This window comes from Crotalus tigris, unplaced genomic scaffold (assembly GCF_016545835.1).
Source record: "Crotalus tigris isolate CLP2741 ecotype Arizona unplaced genomic scaffold, ASM1654583v1 scf7180000024362.2655971311:6658466, whole genome shotgun sequence".
Classification (NCBI taxonomy): Eukaryota; Metazoa; Chordata; class Lepidosauria; order Squamata; family Viperidae; genus Crotalus; species Crotalus tigris.
The window spans coordinates 1,550,702-1,570,196 of record NW_024100530.1 but is presented as its reverse complement, the minus strand read 5'-3'; the positions used below and the strand labels follow the sequence as shown (position 1 = coordinate 1,570,196).

The 19,495-nt window shown below is 42.1% G+C and overlaps 1 protein-coding gene across 1 annotated transcript in view; it reads left to right on the top strand.

The window, feature by feature from the left end:
• The window catches only part of TSHZ3 (teashirt zinc finger homeobox 3), a 92,048-nt gene that overhangs the window by 2,216 nt on the left and 70,337 nt on the right, over positions 1-19,495 (top strand). The window contains exon 2 of the mRNA XM_039327591.1: positions 217-981. Within this exon, the coding sequence (XP_039183525.1) occupies positions 942-981 (40 nt within the window). The 5' untranslated portion in view covers positions 217-941. The remainder of the gene's footprint in view (positions 1-216; positions 982-19,495) is intronic.

Here is a 19,495-nt window from a genome sequence, read left to right as displayed (position 1 = left end):
GATCCGGATGCCCCTCTGCCGCCTGGCCCGCCCCCCCCCTTCCCGCTGCCTCCCCCTCCTCCCCCGGGCGCTCCCGGGCGGCTGCCGGGCGAGCTGCAAAGAGGGAAGGCGCGGCGGCACCAGCAGCACCAGCGGCGGTGGCGGCGGCGGCGCCCGGCTTCTCGCGCTTCCTTCCCAGCCGGGAGTCACGCCGCGCTGCTCTCCTTTCCCTTCCAGCCCTGCCTGTTGCCGGAGCCGGCGCCGCCGCCGCCGCCGGAGGGGACCAGCCGCCGGCAGCCGGGAAGCGGAGCCTCCGCCGCGGCCACGACGCCTCGGGCTCCTGGAGCGCGCCAGCCGAGCGCCGCGAGGGCGAAGGAGACACGCGCGCCCGGGGAGCCGCGCCAAGCGGATGCCGTGAGGGCTCCCGAGAGCCGGAGGAGGCCCGAGAGGCGCGGGAGCTGCCTGCCCAGCCCTCCCGCTCGTCGGGGGGCTTCTCCGCCTCCTCCTGGCCGCGGGGCGACCTGTCAAACTCGGCCGTCCCGCCCGCAGCCGCCGCCGCCGCTTGCAGCAGCCCCCGCCGCCTCGCCGCCGCCGCCGCCGCGATCGGGGCAGTCCTTGCGCCCTGCTTTCGCGCCTTGCCTCCGCCTCCGTCTCCTCCTCTTCCACCCCAGCGTGCATGCCCGGCGGCGGCGGCGGCGGTAGCAGCAGCAGCAGCAGCAGCAGCAGCAGCAGCAGCAGCAGAGCAACAACAACAACAACAACAACAACACAAAAGCAACAGCCGCAGCAGCAGCAGCAGCAAGAGCCCCGTCAGCCTCGCAGCCCAGCCTGGAGTGGCTCCAGCGGGCTGGGGAGGGGAGGGGGCGCCCTGAAGCCCGTCGCCTTGCCAGCCCTGCCAGCCCGGAGACGCCGCCAGCCCCCCCGTCTCCTCCAGGCGCTGCCGGCGGACGCGGCCAGGCAAGATGCCCAGGAGGAAACAGCAAGCGCCCCGGCGCGCAGCAGGTACGAGAAGCGGACTCGTCGGGCGCTTCGGCCGGGGAGGGAGAGGGTGTCCTTCTCTCCTGCCCGCTCCCCCCTCCCCTGCCCCGGCTCCCTTTGGGAAGAGGGGAGTCTGGAGCCGGAGAAGCACCTCCGGTTTTCTTCCTGGCACGGTCTTCTCACCTCCTCCTCCTCCCTCCGCTTTCTTTGCCTCTTCTTTACTGGCCCGACCCTTCGAGGTGGCTTTTTCCGTTTTAGAGGAAGGAAAGCAGGGGAAGGAGGAGGAGTGGGGCTCTTAGGAAAGACCCCCCCCCCTCCTGTTTGGAGTTCTTTGCGGGACTTTGGATTTTAAGGAGGAAGCCTTTTGGCTCCAGATCTTCAGGAGCGCTTTACAGTCCCCCTGTCCCCTCCATGTGTGCTTCTCTCCCTCTTTCCAGGGTCCTTCTCCCCCCCCCTCCCCAGTCCTGCAAAGAAAGGATGGTGGAGCTATTTGGCTTGTCTCCTCTGGCCAGTGGAGGTTTGGGGGGGTGGGGTGGAGTGGGGTGATGGTGTGCATTCCTCCGTTCAAGGTTTTTTTTTTTTTTTTTTTTTTTGGTTCTGGTTCTTTCTGAAGGGATAAGGGTGGGCTGAAGGACAGCAGCACAAGACCATCCTCATCCCCTTCCTTTCCAAGAGTGAGGCATTAACAGGAAATGAGAGCAAAAAGATCCTGTGTTTTGTCAGATGATGACAGGCAATAATGGCTTTTTTTTTGCCTTTCCTTTTATACTTCCAGTATTTTATTGTTTTTTTTCCCTTCTTCCTTTGTTCCTCCTCCCATCACACAACTTAACACTTTTTGGGGTAGGGCTATATTGGCCAAACCTGAGATTAAACTGTCAGAGCTATGATTCTAGATCCCCTTCTTTTGCAGCTTGACTTCCTTCCTTCCTCCCTTCCTTCCTTCCTTCCTTCCTTCCTTCCTTCCTTCCTTCCTTCCTTCCTTCCTTCCTTCCTTCCCCTCTTTTCAAAAGCAAAGTACATTTTATTGGCAGTCATCTGTAACTCAGGTGGGCCACAACAGCATCTATGACACCAATTTGTTGGCCTGTTTGCCTTCCTGGATTTGATGGGCTGATTGAGGGTTGATCTTCTGCTTGCTTTTCATTCATTCCCCATAAACCTCGAGAAATCACTTGCCATGGTAACAGTGACTCCATATGACGTCAGATGTGTGGCCTTTGAAGCAGGGTCAGCATAACTTTTGTTGGGGCGGTGAGGGGTTCACCTCTGCCACATAGAGTGTGTTCTGTGGGCCTCAGGTTTTACAAGGAGTTGGGCTACCAAGAGGATGGTCTGGGGAGGGACTCTTAGTTATTGGCATATTTTACAGTATCTTCTAGGAAATATCTTGACCTGCAAGAATGCAACTTAGGGAGGTGGCAAATTTTCTAAGAAATTATTTGTATATCTAATAGGGCCAGGACTTTACCACTGTAACTTATTTCTCCCCAGATCAGGTTTCCTTTGCCTCCCCCCACCAAAAAAAATTAAGAGATTTCTCCTCTCATCCCCCACCCCCTCTGTTGAGCATCGTTTAAACATCTGGAAAGTTTAGAAGTTTTCCTGTATAGTGTGTGAAAAGAAATGCACACACATACATACTTCATCATGAAAATACTTTCTGGTTGAATGTGAGTTTTGCTTTGAAATAGATTTGCAGTTCCATTTTATGAAATGGAATTTTACTTTTTTAAAAAAAAACATTTTACTACAATGAAAAGGCCATCTTGCAAACTGTGGGCCATTTCAAGATGAAATTAGGTCTTATTCTTCAGGTTGAACCAACTGTGAAAGTCACACTAAACAGGTACGAAAAGTTTCTAGTCCATAGGCTTTGAGGTTGGAGTGAATGGGGATGGTGTGATTATTGTGTTGTACTTTGGGGCATGGATGGATGTGTGGTTTGCTTGTGACAGTTTACTTTCTCTTTTCTTTTCAACCCAGAACTGGGTATGAGTCAGTTCTGTGTGTGCCTTATTGAGAAAAAGTATCTTTTTTTTTTTTTAGGGAGCAGGTAGGCTAAATAAAATGCAAGCCTGTTTGGCCAACATGCTAAATTACTTTAAAACAATGATCAAATCTAGCCTGGAGCTTTTCTTTTCTTCTTCAGATGTCCTAACAGAGTGCATATATCTGTTTTTATATTTCTATAAACCAAATATCTCGAGTTAGTGAAGAAAATTCATTTGCTAAAAAAAAGGAAGAAAAAATTATAGGTCGCTTTAATAGGAGATAGAAGAACAGACCTTCTCTATCAAAACTTCCCGTCAAAATGACTTTGTTTCATATTTGATTTAATTGTCTCTCTTCTGACAGACACATTTATCAATAGCTTAATGGTCAATCCGATGTTGGCAGAGTGAATGCTTTCATTCTTTCTCCTACATTCAGTTTGCTTTTCCTTGATCAAAATAATGCCTTTGGTTGATGGTCTTACGGAGTGCTGGAGAGAAGAATTGGAAACTCTGCTTATTTAGGGTGGGGAAAGTACAGCTGCTATGAGAGGCACAAATGAGTGTGAAGTTAATGGTGTTCACTAATATTAATATACTGCAAACGACGTCTGTACACAGACACACACACAGAGATACCCACCCACACCTATATTTGATTTCATAGCTGAAAGTTGTAAGATTCACGGCTGCTCGTGGGGTGCATTTGGAGGGTTGATAATTTTTTTCCTTTGTAGTGATAGAGCAAATAATGTGTGAGTGTGTGGGTTTACATGTGTTGGAGAAAAAGCACACACAAAATTTACTGTTTTGTACAGACAGAGCAAATAATGTGTGGGGGGGAGGGTTTACATGTGTTGGAGAGAAAGCTCACACAAACACATCCAGACATTCATGTTGATTCAGCCTTCAGGAAATTCAGACTTCCAGCAAGCTGGAAAAATATTCTTGGAAATATCTATTCATTTATCTTCCTACCTATCTACCCCATTCTCTGTCTCTTTCTCTCTCTATCTCCTCCTCCTCCTCCAAATGGGAAGGTCCGCTCAGCCATAAAAAAAAGAAAGAAAAGAAGAAAAAGCAAAGTTGTTTTGCTAGCTTCATTAGTGTTCACCTAATTAGCTGTAAACCTGATGGATTCCTGACAGCTTTAATGATTGGAGATGACAAGCTCCACGCAGTGTCATCCAGCGGAATTAGGTTTGGAACTAGTTTGATGTAATCAAGTTGATATTACACAGTCCTGGTTGCCTTTAGTTGTGCATTAACTCAATTTTCTGCTGCAGGTGACAAATGGGTTTTGGTACCTGGATAATCATGTCATAGGAATTAGGGCCCTCATAATGGTCTGGAGTAGAATAACAACAACAAAGCACTCCTGGCTGCACCGGCGAGCTTGCTGTGCACAGCACAGGCAGGTGTGCAATTTTTGTGTATGTATTTTTGGCTTCGAGAGTTCAGCCTACAAGAGAGAAGACTTGAATCTGTCCCCAAAGACCCAGGAATCAGTGAAAAGAAACGTGTGTTTGTTGACTTTAGGTCTGGAATGACAGACTGGTAGATAAGTAGAAGCCGAGAAAGAAGTTGGGTTAAAAGATGGTGTACATTGAAAGAAAGGGCAGAATAACAGGCTCCTGTTTAGGAAAGCTGAGGACCTTATATGAATCAACAATCAGGATAATCAACTTAAAATGATACTTGTTCATGTATTTCTTAAAATATAAAGCACTGTCTTTTTTTGGGGGGGAAAGATGTGGTTGTAATCATATTTTGAGAAGAAAAGAGAATAAATGATGTTTCTGCTCCCAAGACGTTAACTGGAAAAAAGGCCTGTTTTTGCACTGTTAAGGTGCATCCTCGCTTTGATCCTCTTCCAGGGATTTTGGGAAAAAGGTGCTGAGATTAAAAGAGTCGAAGTATGAATCTAGAGACCTTAAACTGAGAGATCCCACCCAGGGTTTAAAAAAAGAAAAATAATGTTTGATGCTTGGCAAAATACTTTGGTGGGAGCGCGAACTACAAAGTCCGAGGACAACTTTGCCTTGGACAGCAACTGTCTGTGACTTGCCCTGTATCCTGGGCTGAGATGTCTTCTCCAGAATTGTGTGTGTGTGTGTGTGTGTGTGTGTGGTGTTGTATGGGTGTGTGTTTAGCAAAGCCTTGAAAGTGACTTTTTAACTTCAGCCACAGAAGGTGGAGAAATGGGATGTTTGTTTGTTTTTCTGCCTTCCTCTGTTCCTTGCTTCCGTATTTTGGTTTTTAACAGCCTTGAACCACTTACATCACAGTGCAGTTGGCAACTTCTCAGAGGCACAAAGTGGGATGTGAATGAAGGCAACATAGCTAATTTTCCCTCTTTAGTTCCACCAGTTCAGGCAATTGAATTCGCCTGAGCTTGTATTTTATAAGTAGCTTTGCGCCAGCGATTTTGAGCAGCAAAAGATAAGAAGCAAAACAATTTGTGTTCTCTTAATTTCAGATTTTTTCCTTTGTAGCTTGACCTGCTACCTTCCTTCCTTCCTTCCTTCCTTCCTTCCTTCCTTCCTTCCTTCCTTCCTTCCTTCCTTCCTTCCTTCCTTCCTTCCTTCCTCCCTTCCTCCTTCCTTCCTTCCTTCCTTCCTTCCTCCCTTCTTCCTTCCTTCCTTCCTTCCTTCCTTCCTTCCTTCCTTCCTTCCTTCCTTCCTTCCTTCCTAGCAGGAAGCTGACAAAATGATCAGTTATGGTTTCCTTTTGCTTATTCCACCCCCCCACACCCCATTGCAAACTATGAAGAACAATTGTAAAAAGAAAAGCAAAAGAAAAGAAAAGGTGGTAGTGGGCATGGAGTGATTCCTTCCCTCCCCAAAGCAATCCTAATTCCATTGAAAAGCTGGTTGGAAAACAGAATTTTCTGGAATCAGCTGCTACGACTCTTATTAGCTTGACAGCTGTCAATTAGCTCTTCAGTGTTCTCCTGGGCCACTAGTTTATTGTGTGCAGTTGATGTTGTCATTTTCTTCTCCGTTTTGCCTTGAGCGCTGTGATGAGCTGGAGTGAAATAGTCAATAACTGATGTATCAGCAGTTATTTCTTACATTGGCTCGCGAGTCTGCATTTTGCCCCCCCCCTTTTTTTTAAACCTATACTAAAGATTGTTTTGTAAAGTGATTAGAATGAATTGTGACTGCTGCAGGGTTATGGGAAATGGGGTCTATTGCTAGGTATGTGTGTGTGCGATGCGAGTAGCAAGATTATTTTCAGTTTTCTCTGTTTGTCGAGGCTGCTTCCGTGATCAGGGAGAAGGTATGAAAAGGAAGATGCTGTTTGTGAGCTCAGGATCCTTTTCCGAGCAAAGCAAATTGGGGAGGGTGTGAGCTTGCACAGTTGTGTGTACAAACGGGTTAATACAAGTGTGAATAAACAAAGACATTATTTGCACCTTGGACAGAGCAGAGAACCTATCCTGTATATTCCAAGCTATGGGTATCCCTCTCATTGTTTTATGTCCTGGCCATTTAGAAGGCAATCTGTCTGCAGATTTTATTTACAGTTCAAATGGATCTCCCAAATTCTTAATATTAGGCAAAAATTAGCTACCCTCTCTGAGTGCAACATTACTATGAATTAAGCAGATATGCCTGTAAACCGTGGCTATTAAAAAAAATCACATAATCTTAACATGATTTTAAAAATCATTAGGTATTAGATATAAAAACAGCCACTTCCGAGATTAAACTCTTGGAATCCTTTTCTTTTTTTTCAGTGACACTCCCAAATTATGATCTATTGGTTGAAATATATATATTTTTAAGAAGAATCTGAAGGCGAATGCAATATATGGCATTTAATAATAGTGATATAGACTGGTTCATCTAGACAGATAATATGCAGTTGTAATTAGAGGGGATAGACAGGCATTCATTTTTAAATTCTTTGACACATGCATAAAATTGTCATCTTATCTTATTCTATGACTATTTTATGTTAGCTTGATAAAGTGTCCTGATACATGCACTTAAATGTCTCTAAGCCTTTCTTTCTTTTTTTAAAAAAAAACCAGACAGATTAATTCTAGTTTCCAGCATTTGCAGACTCATTAAATTAATTTCCTAAATCTGACTAAACAGAGAATGTCTTGTATTTCAGTAACACATAACAAGAGGGAGGGAACGCATCATTTGATTAAGCTGTTCTTGTTTTAAAAGATTAAAAAAAAGATTTAGAAAGAAAAAGCAATGGCTTGAATGCTTTGCATTTATAAGACTATGAATTATAATTTGGATGATTTTTGAGGAAAAAATGATGATTTATCTCAAAAATAAAAATCCAGAGTTAAGGATTTCCTTCCTTCCTTCCTTCCTTCCTTCCTTCCTTCCTTCCTTCCTTCCTTCCTTCCTTCCTTCCTTCCTTCCTTCCTTCCTTCCTTCCTTCCTCTCTCCCTCCATCCCTCCCTCCACCACTGAGACTAAAATGTAAGAACAAAATTAATCAAGAGACTTCTGAGTATTTGCCAGTTTTCTAGCACCACATAAGTTTCATTACAAATAATGGACTTTGAAGAATAATTTAGTTTTTCGTGTTATCAGGTCTCTTCCTAACTGATCGCTGCTCTTTTCTTTTGGTCTACAGCAATAGAGTTTAGATGTTCAGTTCCTTGGTAGAGTCTGTCATATTTCCCAGTTCAACTTCCAGCCATTAATAAATCTAGCTGAACTTCTTGGAACAATGCTATCGGTTTTTACTTTTTAAAAAAAATTCACTCAAATTCAGGTTTGAAATTATAGCATCTTCTTAACAAGGCTGGTGCTCAGATTGAGAGGTCAAAAGGGCAGCTATGTAGCTTGTATTGGAGAATTGGGAAGGCAGGTGGAGAGCCTTGTTTGAACTCTGGACCAGCATAATATGTTTCGTTAAGAGAGAAAAAAAAAGATATTGTTCTACATTTTAAGATGACTGGGATGCATGAATATTCATTATTGCATTTTCATCATTAAACTGGGTCCAATATCCCACCCTCTCGTGTGCTCTTTGTAGAATTCAGGTTGCATAAAACAGACCATTTTTTTTAATGAACAATTTAATGTAAATGGGATCTGAATTTAAATTAATATTAATGAAGCTTTGAGTGAATTTATTTTGCATACACAAAGAATTGTGACTCTTTCAGCCATATACTCTTGTGTCTGTATTTAGAAGCAGATTTTGATAGGAAGGCTGCTTAGCTTTTCTTTTTAAAATCTTTTATTCTTTTGTTTCTAGTGCACGATTACAAATGTTCAGTAAATGTTTTAATACCTTTGTCTCCTTCTTAGAGAAGCACTAGGCAGAATACCCCTTTGCAAACCTGAGCATTGTTTGTTTGTTTGTTTTTTAATCTCCATTTTTAGTAACTCTCGTGGCTCTTTCTTGTTCTAATTTTGACTTTAGTTCCGCCCTGATGCTTTGAAAGATTGCCTTGAATATTAGTTAGTTAGCGGAGTGTAGATGTTTCCTCCTTATCTAATACATTATGTATCCTGGGATGATAGGAGGTTTCATAATTAATTCTGTTAAATATAATTGCTGTAATCGCTTTGATGCTACACATAATAAAAGTGAATGTAGTAAGCCTATAAAAAATTGTAAACACTTTTAACACTTTTGAATCCAGGTCATAAAACGCATAACACACGTGCCGTTTGAATTTCGTTTACCTTTCCTTAGTCAGTGTAGCATCCTTTATCGTCTGCAAACAAGTGGATATTTCTAAAAATAAAGAAAGTTTTCTACTTTGCCTCTGAATAGTTCAACCCATTTCTTCTACCCCAGGGCAGGCCTTGCAGAAGATAGGACACTCCCAGCTGAATAACCAAATGGGTTGTGAAGTAGTTATAAACAAAATGGAAATGGAACCTGTGTTACGCCTGGGAGGGAGGCATGATGGGAAATTTATACCTATGCTTCGGTTTTCTCCTAAGCCCTTCCCACATCCTACATTTAGCTAAAAAGAGTTGATGGCCTCCCAGACGGATAAGAGATACATGTTAATGTGCTCTTTTAATTCCCTTCCGTTCTTTTTTTAATGAGCGGTGAATATTTCTTTGGCGATACTCTTGTCCATGGGAAGAAAATGGAAACATGTACACGAAGATCCTGGATTCTGAGCGAAAGACGTTTAATGAGTCCGTTGTTCTTAATTAGTTGCACACCATGCTTAATGCTGCAAAGGTCACTTGATTTTACGATCTCCCCTCAAATGTGACTTTGTAAGTTTCGCCTCCATTTATATTTTACAGCCTGGAGGAGAGAGGTGAGATGTGCAAAGGAAGGATTGGTCTACCAGTTGTGGGATGATGGGTTGGGCCCAACACAGGATGTACGGGAGTGCCTTTGGGCATGCTGGGCGAATTTAACTTCTGAAAGCTGAACAAACAAAATCCTGGCCATCCTGTTAGCGAATTGTTCTCAAGCAAAGGACAGGGGACTGGTGTTTTTTTTTTTTTTTTGAAGTATCTCTGGGCTTTGTGCCCATGAGTCCTTTTCTTGCTAGGTCAACCTTGCTGTCTGAGGGCCAAATCTCAGCAGGCGTCTCCGGCACGCTTGGCGAGAGCAGCTGAGACTGGCAGCCATCACTCATGCCTCTGTGACACCAAGTCTGTTTTTGATGGCAGAGAACGATAAAAAGGCCTGGAACTATAGAGCCCCTGTAATCAGGGCCAGCGCTGATATCCGTTTCAACTTTGACAGCTTCTTCCTTTTCTATTTTCACCGCCAAGACTGTCTCAACTCCTTTTTTTTTTTTTGACTCCCTTTTCTTTCTTTCTTGTTTCATGTACTTGATCATACACAGATGCTGGGAATGAGTCTGTTTCTTTCTTTCCCTTCTTCTTTTTCTTCCCAAGCCCCCCACCGGAAAGGGGCTGGGCAGGTGTGAGGAGGAATATATATATATATATATATATATATATATATATATATATATATATATATATTTGTTTTCTGAGGTTTTCGCGGGTATTTGTATATAGGTCATACCCTCACTGGCAGTTAAAAGGAAGAAACAGCTAAAACCACACATTGCTGCTCAAAGCAAGAAGCTAAAAACACCAGCCTGAAGATGACGAATGTGACTTCGTCGAAACGTTGCCAAGACACTTCCAATTTTACGCGGGAGAAAACCCGAACAACCAAAGACCTATATATATATATATATATATGTAGGTCTTTGGTTGTTCGGGTTTAAGTGTCTTGGCAACGTTTCAACGAAGTCCCATTCGTCATCTTCAGGCTGGTGTTTTCAGCAACCTCAGAATATATATATATATATATATATATATATATATATATATATATATATATATATATACACATACACATACACACACACACACACACAAACACACACTGTATGTATGTATGTTTCTATGTATGTATGTATGTATGTGTGGGGTTGGACAGGTGTGAGGAGGAATATATATATATACAGTATATATGTATATATGTTATATATATATATATATATATATATGTATATATGCTGTGAGCCTGTTGCTAATTAATGTTCCTCCATAAGATTCTGTCGGAGTTGAGTAATGTTTTTGATCTTTATGCCTGATAACTGCATACTTAATGAGATTTCAAAGCTGTGAGTGCAGCTCGTACAATTATTGACAGATGCCTTTTCTTTGCCATTGGGTTCAGCATCATAAATCCTCTTGCGGTAATGAGGTTCAGAAGTGCCACCCTGCCAGTGAGCTAATGAAAGGGGGGGAGGGAGGGAAGGGAAGAGGAAAGGAAGGGAGAAAGGAAGGATGGAGGGAGGGAAGGTGGGTGGGTGGGTGGGAGAGAAAGGAACGTGTGCCTGACACATTTTTTTCCCCCCTTTTAAAATTTACTGTGCTGGTGTCAAGCTGTGGGACAATTACTTCAAACATGCTAATTTTTATCTTGCTTTCAATATCAGGCTTGTTGTGGTCTCTGCATTGCACTCTCTCTCCCCGCACAACCCTTTTTCTCCCCCCCCCTCTCTTTGCCTCTCCCTAATAATAAATAAAAATCACATTTAACATTTTTTAGCATGGATCATAACTGTCAAGGACTTTGATAGATGCATGTTCTTTAATCTCTCTCTCTCTCTCTCTCTTTCTCTCTCTCTCCTTTCACTTTTTTGGGAGGAGGGGGCAGTTTCCCTTCAGCAGTTGGACTGTCCCCCCTTTGGGCGTGAGGAGAGAAAGCATGGAGAGGATTTTTTTTGTGTGTGTGTGTGTTTTTTTTTTTTTTTAAAAAAACCCAAACCCTTGAGGAAAGAGGAAGGGAATGCACAAACTCCACGGGCCTCTTGTCAGTTTGTCCTCCCCCGATCCACTTGAAACATCGTAGATTTCATTTTAGACTTGAGGAACGAAATCCTGGTGGAGAAGCCTTGCGCTGTGCCAAAGACTTGATTTCCGTTTCAGCAGAGCTATATATCACTGACCCACCCTTCCCTTGTGACAGAATGACAGGTGTCATTTATCAAACGCAGCCTGCCAAACAGCAGGGAGGGGTGTGGGTTTCGGAGGAAAAGGAGAGGAGAGAGAGCCGGATGCAAAATCCCAGGGAATTCTTGGGGAGGAGGGGGTGTTGTTGTTGTCTAGCTCCTTTCAGAGCGGCCTCTTAGAATGGGAAGGCTTTGAGGACAGATAGATGCCCTCTCTTGGACCACAAAGAAGCCTCGACGGATTGACCTGCTTAGTTCTAAGCTTGAGGTCAAACTTCTAACCACTCCTCTTTTTTTTCTTTCTTTGGGGCTGGGCTTCTCAGTGAAAGGCGAAAGGGTATCATGGACAGCTATCATTCAAAGAGCTGGAGGTTGTGTAAATGAATCTAGGCGAACGCTGTGTCACTTGATTCAGACATACATGATTTGAAGATGGATGTTCTTTAAAAAGAGATTGATGGTGGATAAGCAACAGTGTGGCGCCATTTATCATTTTGAATATTATTTAGACTTACCGCAGAAAGCTGTAACTTGAGAGTCAGAGGAGCTGGGGCACCAAGAGGTCTAAATGTCCACATTTTTGATGGATGGACTCTTTCCCCCCCCTCACCTCCCCCTTCTCTGCTCAGCTGCACTTTTTCTCTTATTGTTTGTTACCAGATACCACCAGCCGATTGTTGAACAGGAGTCCTTAATCTTGTTTTTAAGGGACCAGACAATTTGTAGGTATGGAAAACAAAGGGCTCACGATAAGAATCTTGGATCATAATAATTGGGTAAACAGGTAACAGAATAGAAGCAGAGTCACTGCTTGTATGATTTTGTACCTGGTGAACTGTAAAGTAGAGAGAGGTCCTTAACAGTGGGCGGAGGAATGTCAGAAGCCCAACCGGAGTTTGAGTAGAACGAATGAAATTTCTCCGGGATGGCCTGGAAAACAGAGTGAGCCTAAGAAAGTGAAGGTTAGCCGAGTAACAGCGAAATCACTCTTTGCCAACATAAATTTCTGTTGTGTGTCAAAACATTTGAACACAAACCAGAATGGAATGCCAAATAAGACAGTCTTCTCCATTTTGAAAACTAGTGTTAAAAACATCAGGTCTTTTTTTTTGTACTTAAGCTTTCTCCAGCTTAATGTCCACCCAAACCTTGATCTCTTTGTGATTGTCTCAAGTAATTTCATATTTTTGGCACTGTTCGTGGGATACTCTATGTTTTTTTCCCCCTTACACACCCCATTACCATTTTCAGGAAAGTGAAGCCTTAGAAACTGGGAGAATTCTGGGTTCGGACTTAGAATGGTAGTTGTTAGAAACATATATTGTATATTCTATTAGAAACGTATCGAATTTACAATTACAATGTATTCAGAATGGAAACAGTGCAATCATGTGTGCTACCAGAATTAAGAAATCGCTTAAGTATGAAGTAGCCATTTAATCAGATTTGTCTCTCTGAGCTGGCCTTCCCTGACATGGTATCCATCAGATAGGATGAGATTGCAGCTCTTAACATTTCCAACTGAGAGTTGCAATTTCAGGAAATCAAGTTCTAACCCAATCCTGTTAGTGATTCTTCAGGGTTGTAGACAAAACCACAGATCTTTTATTACCTGGTGCCTGGGATTGCATGCAAGCTTTTTGCCCCGCTCCTCATCTAGACTTAGCAGCGAAAAGATCTCCAGGACCAGCTTATATATATATTATTATCATGTCAAATCTTCTGCGGTTTTATTTTCATGGCTGACCTTATGGAATGGTCCTCAAAACTCCAAATGTGGATCCTGGATTGTTTGAATACGCTACGGCAAACACTTACCTATGGTTAACTGAATTATTTTGGCTTGTTTAATTAGCTTAACATGACACAGTGAACGCTAAGCTGACTACAGCTAAAATACTTTTTTAGTTAGTGTGTGGTTCAGCAGATAGTGTGGGTATATTTTTATCATGTTGAAATCTGCTTCCATGAGCAGCATTCTTCTTCTGTGGTGAATTGACTTCCTGCATTGATAACAACCTTGACACAGTCCTTCCAGAAAAGCAATGTTCTTTTCCTAGGAATTCTGCCTTGTAGGAATTTTGCATTTACAGAGTGCCTGAGTAAGCAAATGATAGCTTCTCAACAAGTTCTTGTAAATAGCTTGAGAATTAGATTCTTTAACCGGTATAACTTTCCTGTATCAGATTTTAGATTCCCGTGTATCAAATTTTGGGGTGAACAACAGCAACAACAAAAGAACAATAAATAAATCAAGTAAGATTTCTTGTACAGTGGCTTGTTTTCAAGGAATCATGTTTTGCATTATCTAGTGCAAAAATGGCACTGAGTCATAAGGATAAAAAAAAAAAAACCCACAAAACACCTCCCCTGACTACTCATCTGTCGATTTCAGTTTCATTTTATCTCTTTTCCTGAACCCTTGGGTTCTGTTTTGTTACTCCGGAGAATACATTTTAAAGTGAACTCTAAAATCTGCATGTTTTTGTGCCGGCTTTCCCCAAAATTAACCATTTGTTTTCCATTTGGCCCAATGCAGTGCATTTTTGTATTTGCTATTTTGTATTTGATATGGGGATTTTGTACAGAGCAAATTTCAAAGGAGAATCAAGGCGCAGTTTGTTTACAGATGCGAAATGCAAAAAGTCTGCATTCCCACTTCTTACCCATCGAGCAGGCTTTCCAGAGAGAAAAAAATCCTTTGATTTGTGCTGTCTTCAGGCATGTAAATCCATGCAGGCATGTAAATCCATAGATCCATCCAGTATAAGTCATTGGCAGAGGCTAAGTGCAAACAGCGTGAATTCACTCCATGTTTCTGCAGATCAAACAACCCCAAAAGATTCAACGAAGATTGTGAGTCAGAGAATCAACGATGGTACTGCTGTTTTCTAGGAATATCCTTCTTTTACCATAGGTTTGTCTGCTAAATTTACTTGGGCCATTGTTTTTGGTCTTATGGATACTAGAGAAATGAATAAGAAGTTGAATGTCTGTGGAGATTCTCAGTCATCCAGGTCGTGGTTGTCCCAAAGGTGCTTCTTCTAAAAGGCAACTGGAATATGTTGGAAAAAGTCCAGTTGCCTTTTGGAAAAAAGCATCTTTGGGTGCTTTTGATTGACAGAAGGTGGCTGAGAGAAGCAAGTGAGCTACAAAAGGTGTGAAAATATCCAACTTTGCACCAAGCAGAGAGTGTAACCCATGCTAACACTTCTCATATCCTCTGTCTGCCACAAACTTGTGTCCTCCAGATAGCTTTGAGACTGCAACTATCATCATTTCTAATCAGCTGGATATAAAGAGGTAGAATAATCCAAACAGACCAATTCTTATTGAATGCCAGTTGAACCTTTGAAGGGAGGGATGAATAAGGTAGCATGTCTACCAGCTGAATTCCCAATGTATGTATATATGGGCAAGACGCAAGGAGGGGAGGGACAATTGATAACATGTACAGCTACGTCTGCTGACTGCCGGCTGCCAGCAGTTCGGCAGTTTGAGTCTCACCGGCTCAGCCTTCCATCCTTCCGAAGTCGGTAAAATGAGAACCCAGATTGTTGGGGGCAAAGATGCTGACTCTGTAAACCGCTTAGAGAAGGCTGTAAAGCACTGTGAAGCGGTATATAAGTCGAAGTGCTACTGCTATCATGTCTTTGCACAAATAGTATGATGTAGATGTCAGATGTAATGGTGACATTGCCTATTTGTACCTCTTCTCAATAATGTCATAACACATGTATTGTTATCATAGTAACTTGTTACAGATGTAATCTTGTGTCTTGGTGAGTATGTATATCGACGTATAATTGTCAGGAGCTGCTATGTATATTATTTATATTCCATTAATATAACATCATACCTTAGGAATGAATTATGTCATTTCTCTAAACAAGGCAATGTTAAGATTGATTAATTAATGAATTAAGATCATTCTGTCACAGAAGAGAAGCTGATATGTGCTTCGGGCTCAAACCAGTACATCTGATCCTTAGAGAAACCTGAAAATGGACACTTTTTAATTTGATTTGAACTCATATCGACCCACACAGTCTCATAACAACAGCATTCTCTCTTTAGCTCAGAAGAAAGAGATATTTACTATTTGTTGGGAGACATAAAGTAGAACCCTCAACTGCTGAGGATATCAATATTGTCAAGGTGATTTCAGAAAAGCCAGGCCGTCCATGCTGGTCGTGGCTTCCCTCCAGACTTGGGGATTTCAATTCTTAGAATTTCCTGCAAGAAATGATGGTTGCTAAGAATTTAGACTGTTGAACTTCCTGTGTCTGAACTGGCAAAGTTCAATGTAAACCAAGATCAGAAAACTCCAGATATGATTCTTTCTTCTTCTTTTCTTCCATCTCTTAATAACATGTCTATACATATAAGGAAAAGGGTTTCCTTCTTTATTCTCCTTTTTCCTTGCTTGAGTCTACCTTAGATGGAAGGAGGAAGATTGGGTAGACTTGAAAAGCATCAAACGTGAGGAAAGGCAAGAGAGGGTGGTGGATTTGTGTATACTGGAATCCAAGTAATAAATAAAGTATCTTCTGGAAATCCCCCAGACCTTTGCAGTGGGGCTTCATCTTTATATTTTGAAGAGTGAATTCTGCTAAATGTCAGCATCATGCATGAATGTTAATAAACCCCATTGACTGAGAAGCGCCTGAAAATTATATTATACTTTTCAATCGTGTAATTCTAGCTGGGCAATCACAGCTATCAAATGAGAATCAGGAGTACTGCATGGAAGCTACAAGAGTTTCTCTGCTCATACAGTTTTTTTCCCAAAATCTTTCCACTGGATTTTCTTTCTTCAATAGGAATTGAATTTCCTGCTTTAAACTAATTTAACAGGGACCTATTTTTTAAAAACATGATCCATTCTTTGTAACAGCATTGCATCTTTGAGTTTTGGGGGGGGTCTAGTTATCCTACCTTCCACTCTTTTAATTCTTTTTACATGACTTATATATTCTTATAAGCAATCACACCCTTGTTTAGAGTCGACTAACTTACCAGTTGAATAAATAAATAATATACTTAATATTTAATCAGATGCTTCGGCATACTAAGGCTGCGTTATTACTGTTTTTAACCCATTTTCTTTATGAAGACTACCAGGGAGATAGCTGATGGTGCAGAGTTATCGCAATGAGGCTGAAATGCCCCCCCCCCCTTAATCCTTATTTCTCAACTTTAGCCACTACATTTTGGCAGTGCAATGTGGAAATACTTGAATGGGTATCCCAATTCAATGGGTATCCCAATTCAATGGGTATCCTGACTTGTCTTAAGCTTTTTCTTCTATTTTTTGGTATTCAGGTACAAAACACAGGTGTGGTTAAGGTGCTTGGATTGGAATTTTAAATTCCATTTAAGGTAGCTGTGCTATTTCATTTCCTCCACAAATGTGTTTTCTGGCTTCCTCTTGTGGGAAAGAGGTGTGTGTGTGAACGCGTGTGTATGAAAAAGAGAGACGGAATATGAGAAACCATTTGACCAAGAAAGAAGAAATCTTGCTCAGCCATAGGAAGAGAAAACAGTCATATATTTATGTTGTTTCAGAATGTCTTTTTATTAGCAAATACTGTAGTCCCTTTATTTTTGTCTGTTCTGTGGCTAGAAATCACAGCTTTTGGCACAGATTTCTTGCCATTGCTGTGGCAACCTGGATCTGATGAAAATAGGTTTTTTTCACACACACACACACACACACACACACACAAAATAAAAGAAAAAACATTTTTGAGGGAGGGGTCATCTTTCCTTCTTTTGTAATCAAAATCACATTATTGAACAATGCCCTCAGACATCTCTCTCTACTCCCTCCCCTCCATGTTTATAGCAATGCACTCCTCAAAAACTTTTAAGATTTTGGGTACATGTAGTAAGGATTATATATAAAATCATCTGCTCGTCCCAACATCTGGACTCACCTGAAAAGATTTTCATTTATCAAGAGAAAGCATCAGATCTACCCTGGAAAAGGTGTTTTGCCTTGTAGACGAAAGTCTCTTTTCTATTGCAGTGGATAATACAAAGATGCAGAGATCATCCTATCCTGTTGTAGGTGAACTTCTGTTGCAACTGGGCAACAGATTGAAATCTAGGAAAAGCAGAACTTGTGAACCGCTGAGAGGAAGGGTGGAATGGTCAGTTCCTGGGGTAAATGGAAGAACTGAATCCAGGAAAAGCAGACCTTGTGAATGGCAGAGAGGAAAGGATGGAATGGTCAATTCCTGGCATAAATGGAAGAACATTTGAAGTGGAATCAAAGGGCGTTCCATCAGTTCCATTTAGAAACTTTTTTATATATATATATAAAGGCTGCTTTGTGCCAAAGAGAGACCCCAGCCCTTCTCATTCCAGCTGCCTCTCCACCTGCACAGTGGCCTGCTCCCTCCAAAAATCTGCGGGAGAAGAGGCTAAAAAACTTTGAAGTGCCTCCCACTGAGTTGGCAGGTAATTGAAAGAACACGACACAAATAGCTGAAACAATTGTAAACACACCTTGATACAAATGGCGTCACTGCCAGCTCCCCTGATTAGAAAACTTTGCTATTAATAGATGCCCGTGTTCAAACCAGGTGTAATTGGCCAGGAGCTGAGCACACACATGGGAAGAAACCTCAGTTTGTGTGCGTATGCGTAGTTTTTATTTTTGTCGCTTTTTATTCTTCTCCCTCTTCTCTTCCGCCCCCCCCCACTGCCCCCCCCACCCCAGTTTTATAGCTGGAGACATGATTTATTGCAGCCATCCATCTTTGCGGCTCATCCATCACATGCTGGTTGCTAGGCAGTGGTGGCAGCAGCTGTTTGCTTTGAATCAGACAGAAAAGTTGTCAATCATCAAAGGCAGGTGAATAGCATTAGAAACACGCTATTGTCAGACGGAATAATTAATCAAAGAGAGAAAAGATAATTAAAAAGATATGACCCTTGCAAGTACTTGCTCTGGGTTGCTTAGAAGAGAGAAAGAGAGAGAGAGAGAGAGAGAGAGAGAAAAGAAGAAAAGAGCTGGGTTTTTGCTCGACACTTAGGCAGCTGAGAACTGATAAAATATGCACTCTTCAGCACATAGTTTTTAATTAATTGAAAAAGGTTCAACATTCAAAGACGATGCAGGGGAAAAGTCTGATTACCAGCAGAAGTAATATTTATTGTTTGCCTGAGAGGTCTGACATGGACTTCTAACTTTCTGTCATATATCTTCGCTTGGCTCCCACTCTGCGGCTGCTTCTAGCCTCACTATCTTTCCAAGCAGCAAACTTGGAGGGCAAGAAGGAGATCTACAGGAAGCTTGCAGAAAACCCCTGGAGTCTCTGCCTCAAAGTTACAGAGAGTTCCCACCTTATCTTCTCCATCTCACTCATGTTCCTTGGGCCAGCTTACCGGTGTCTGTTTGCTCTATTATCATACCATATCTGCTGGATTGGGGCTTTGGAAGGGAGGCAAGAAGAGAAGGAAGTCTGTCAATTGCTTGAGCTGAAACTAAACTTGGCTGTTTGCAAAATATCGGCTACTCTGTGGCATGCATTAGGTAGCCAATGGCCATCCATAATTAAAATTTGCTTAGTCCAAAGCATGGGTGTCAGGCTGGAGAGAGTGGTCCTTTCTGTTCATCGTGCAAATGCAGCAAATTGTGTTATTTGCACCAGTGGTGTGATGTTTATGTCTTGTATGGGGCACAGTGACACAAGGGCTGCGGTCAGACAGTACAATGGCCCGAAGGCAATTTGTAGACTTTTAACTTGGCTCAGGGCATGAAGCTAGCCAATGGTGGCTTGTTTAAACAAATTACTGTTATGCAAAGCATGGTTTGGTTTGAAGCATGCACACAGCCAGTTGTGGCTCAAGAAATCATAGTTAATACCTCCAAGTCAAACTGATCAACGGATTGATCAACAGGCAAACCATCGATAACTCAGACACATGTATATCCTGTTATATGTTTTTTTAAAACAAGGAAAAATGAACATTGCTGTTTCTTTGGGGTCTTAACTCTGCTTCTAAATCATTTTACATATACAGCAACAGCCAAAGAAAGAGATTTCTGCAAATACCCAGGAATATTTCTGAGCTCATTTTGTACAATCCTTTTCTA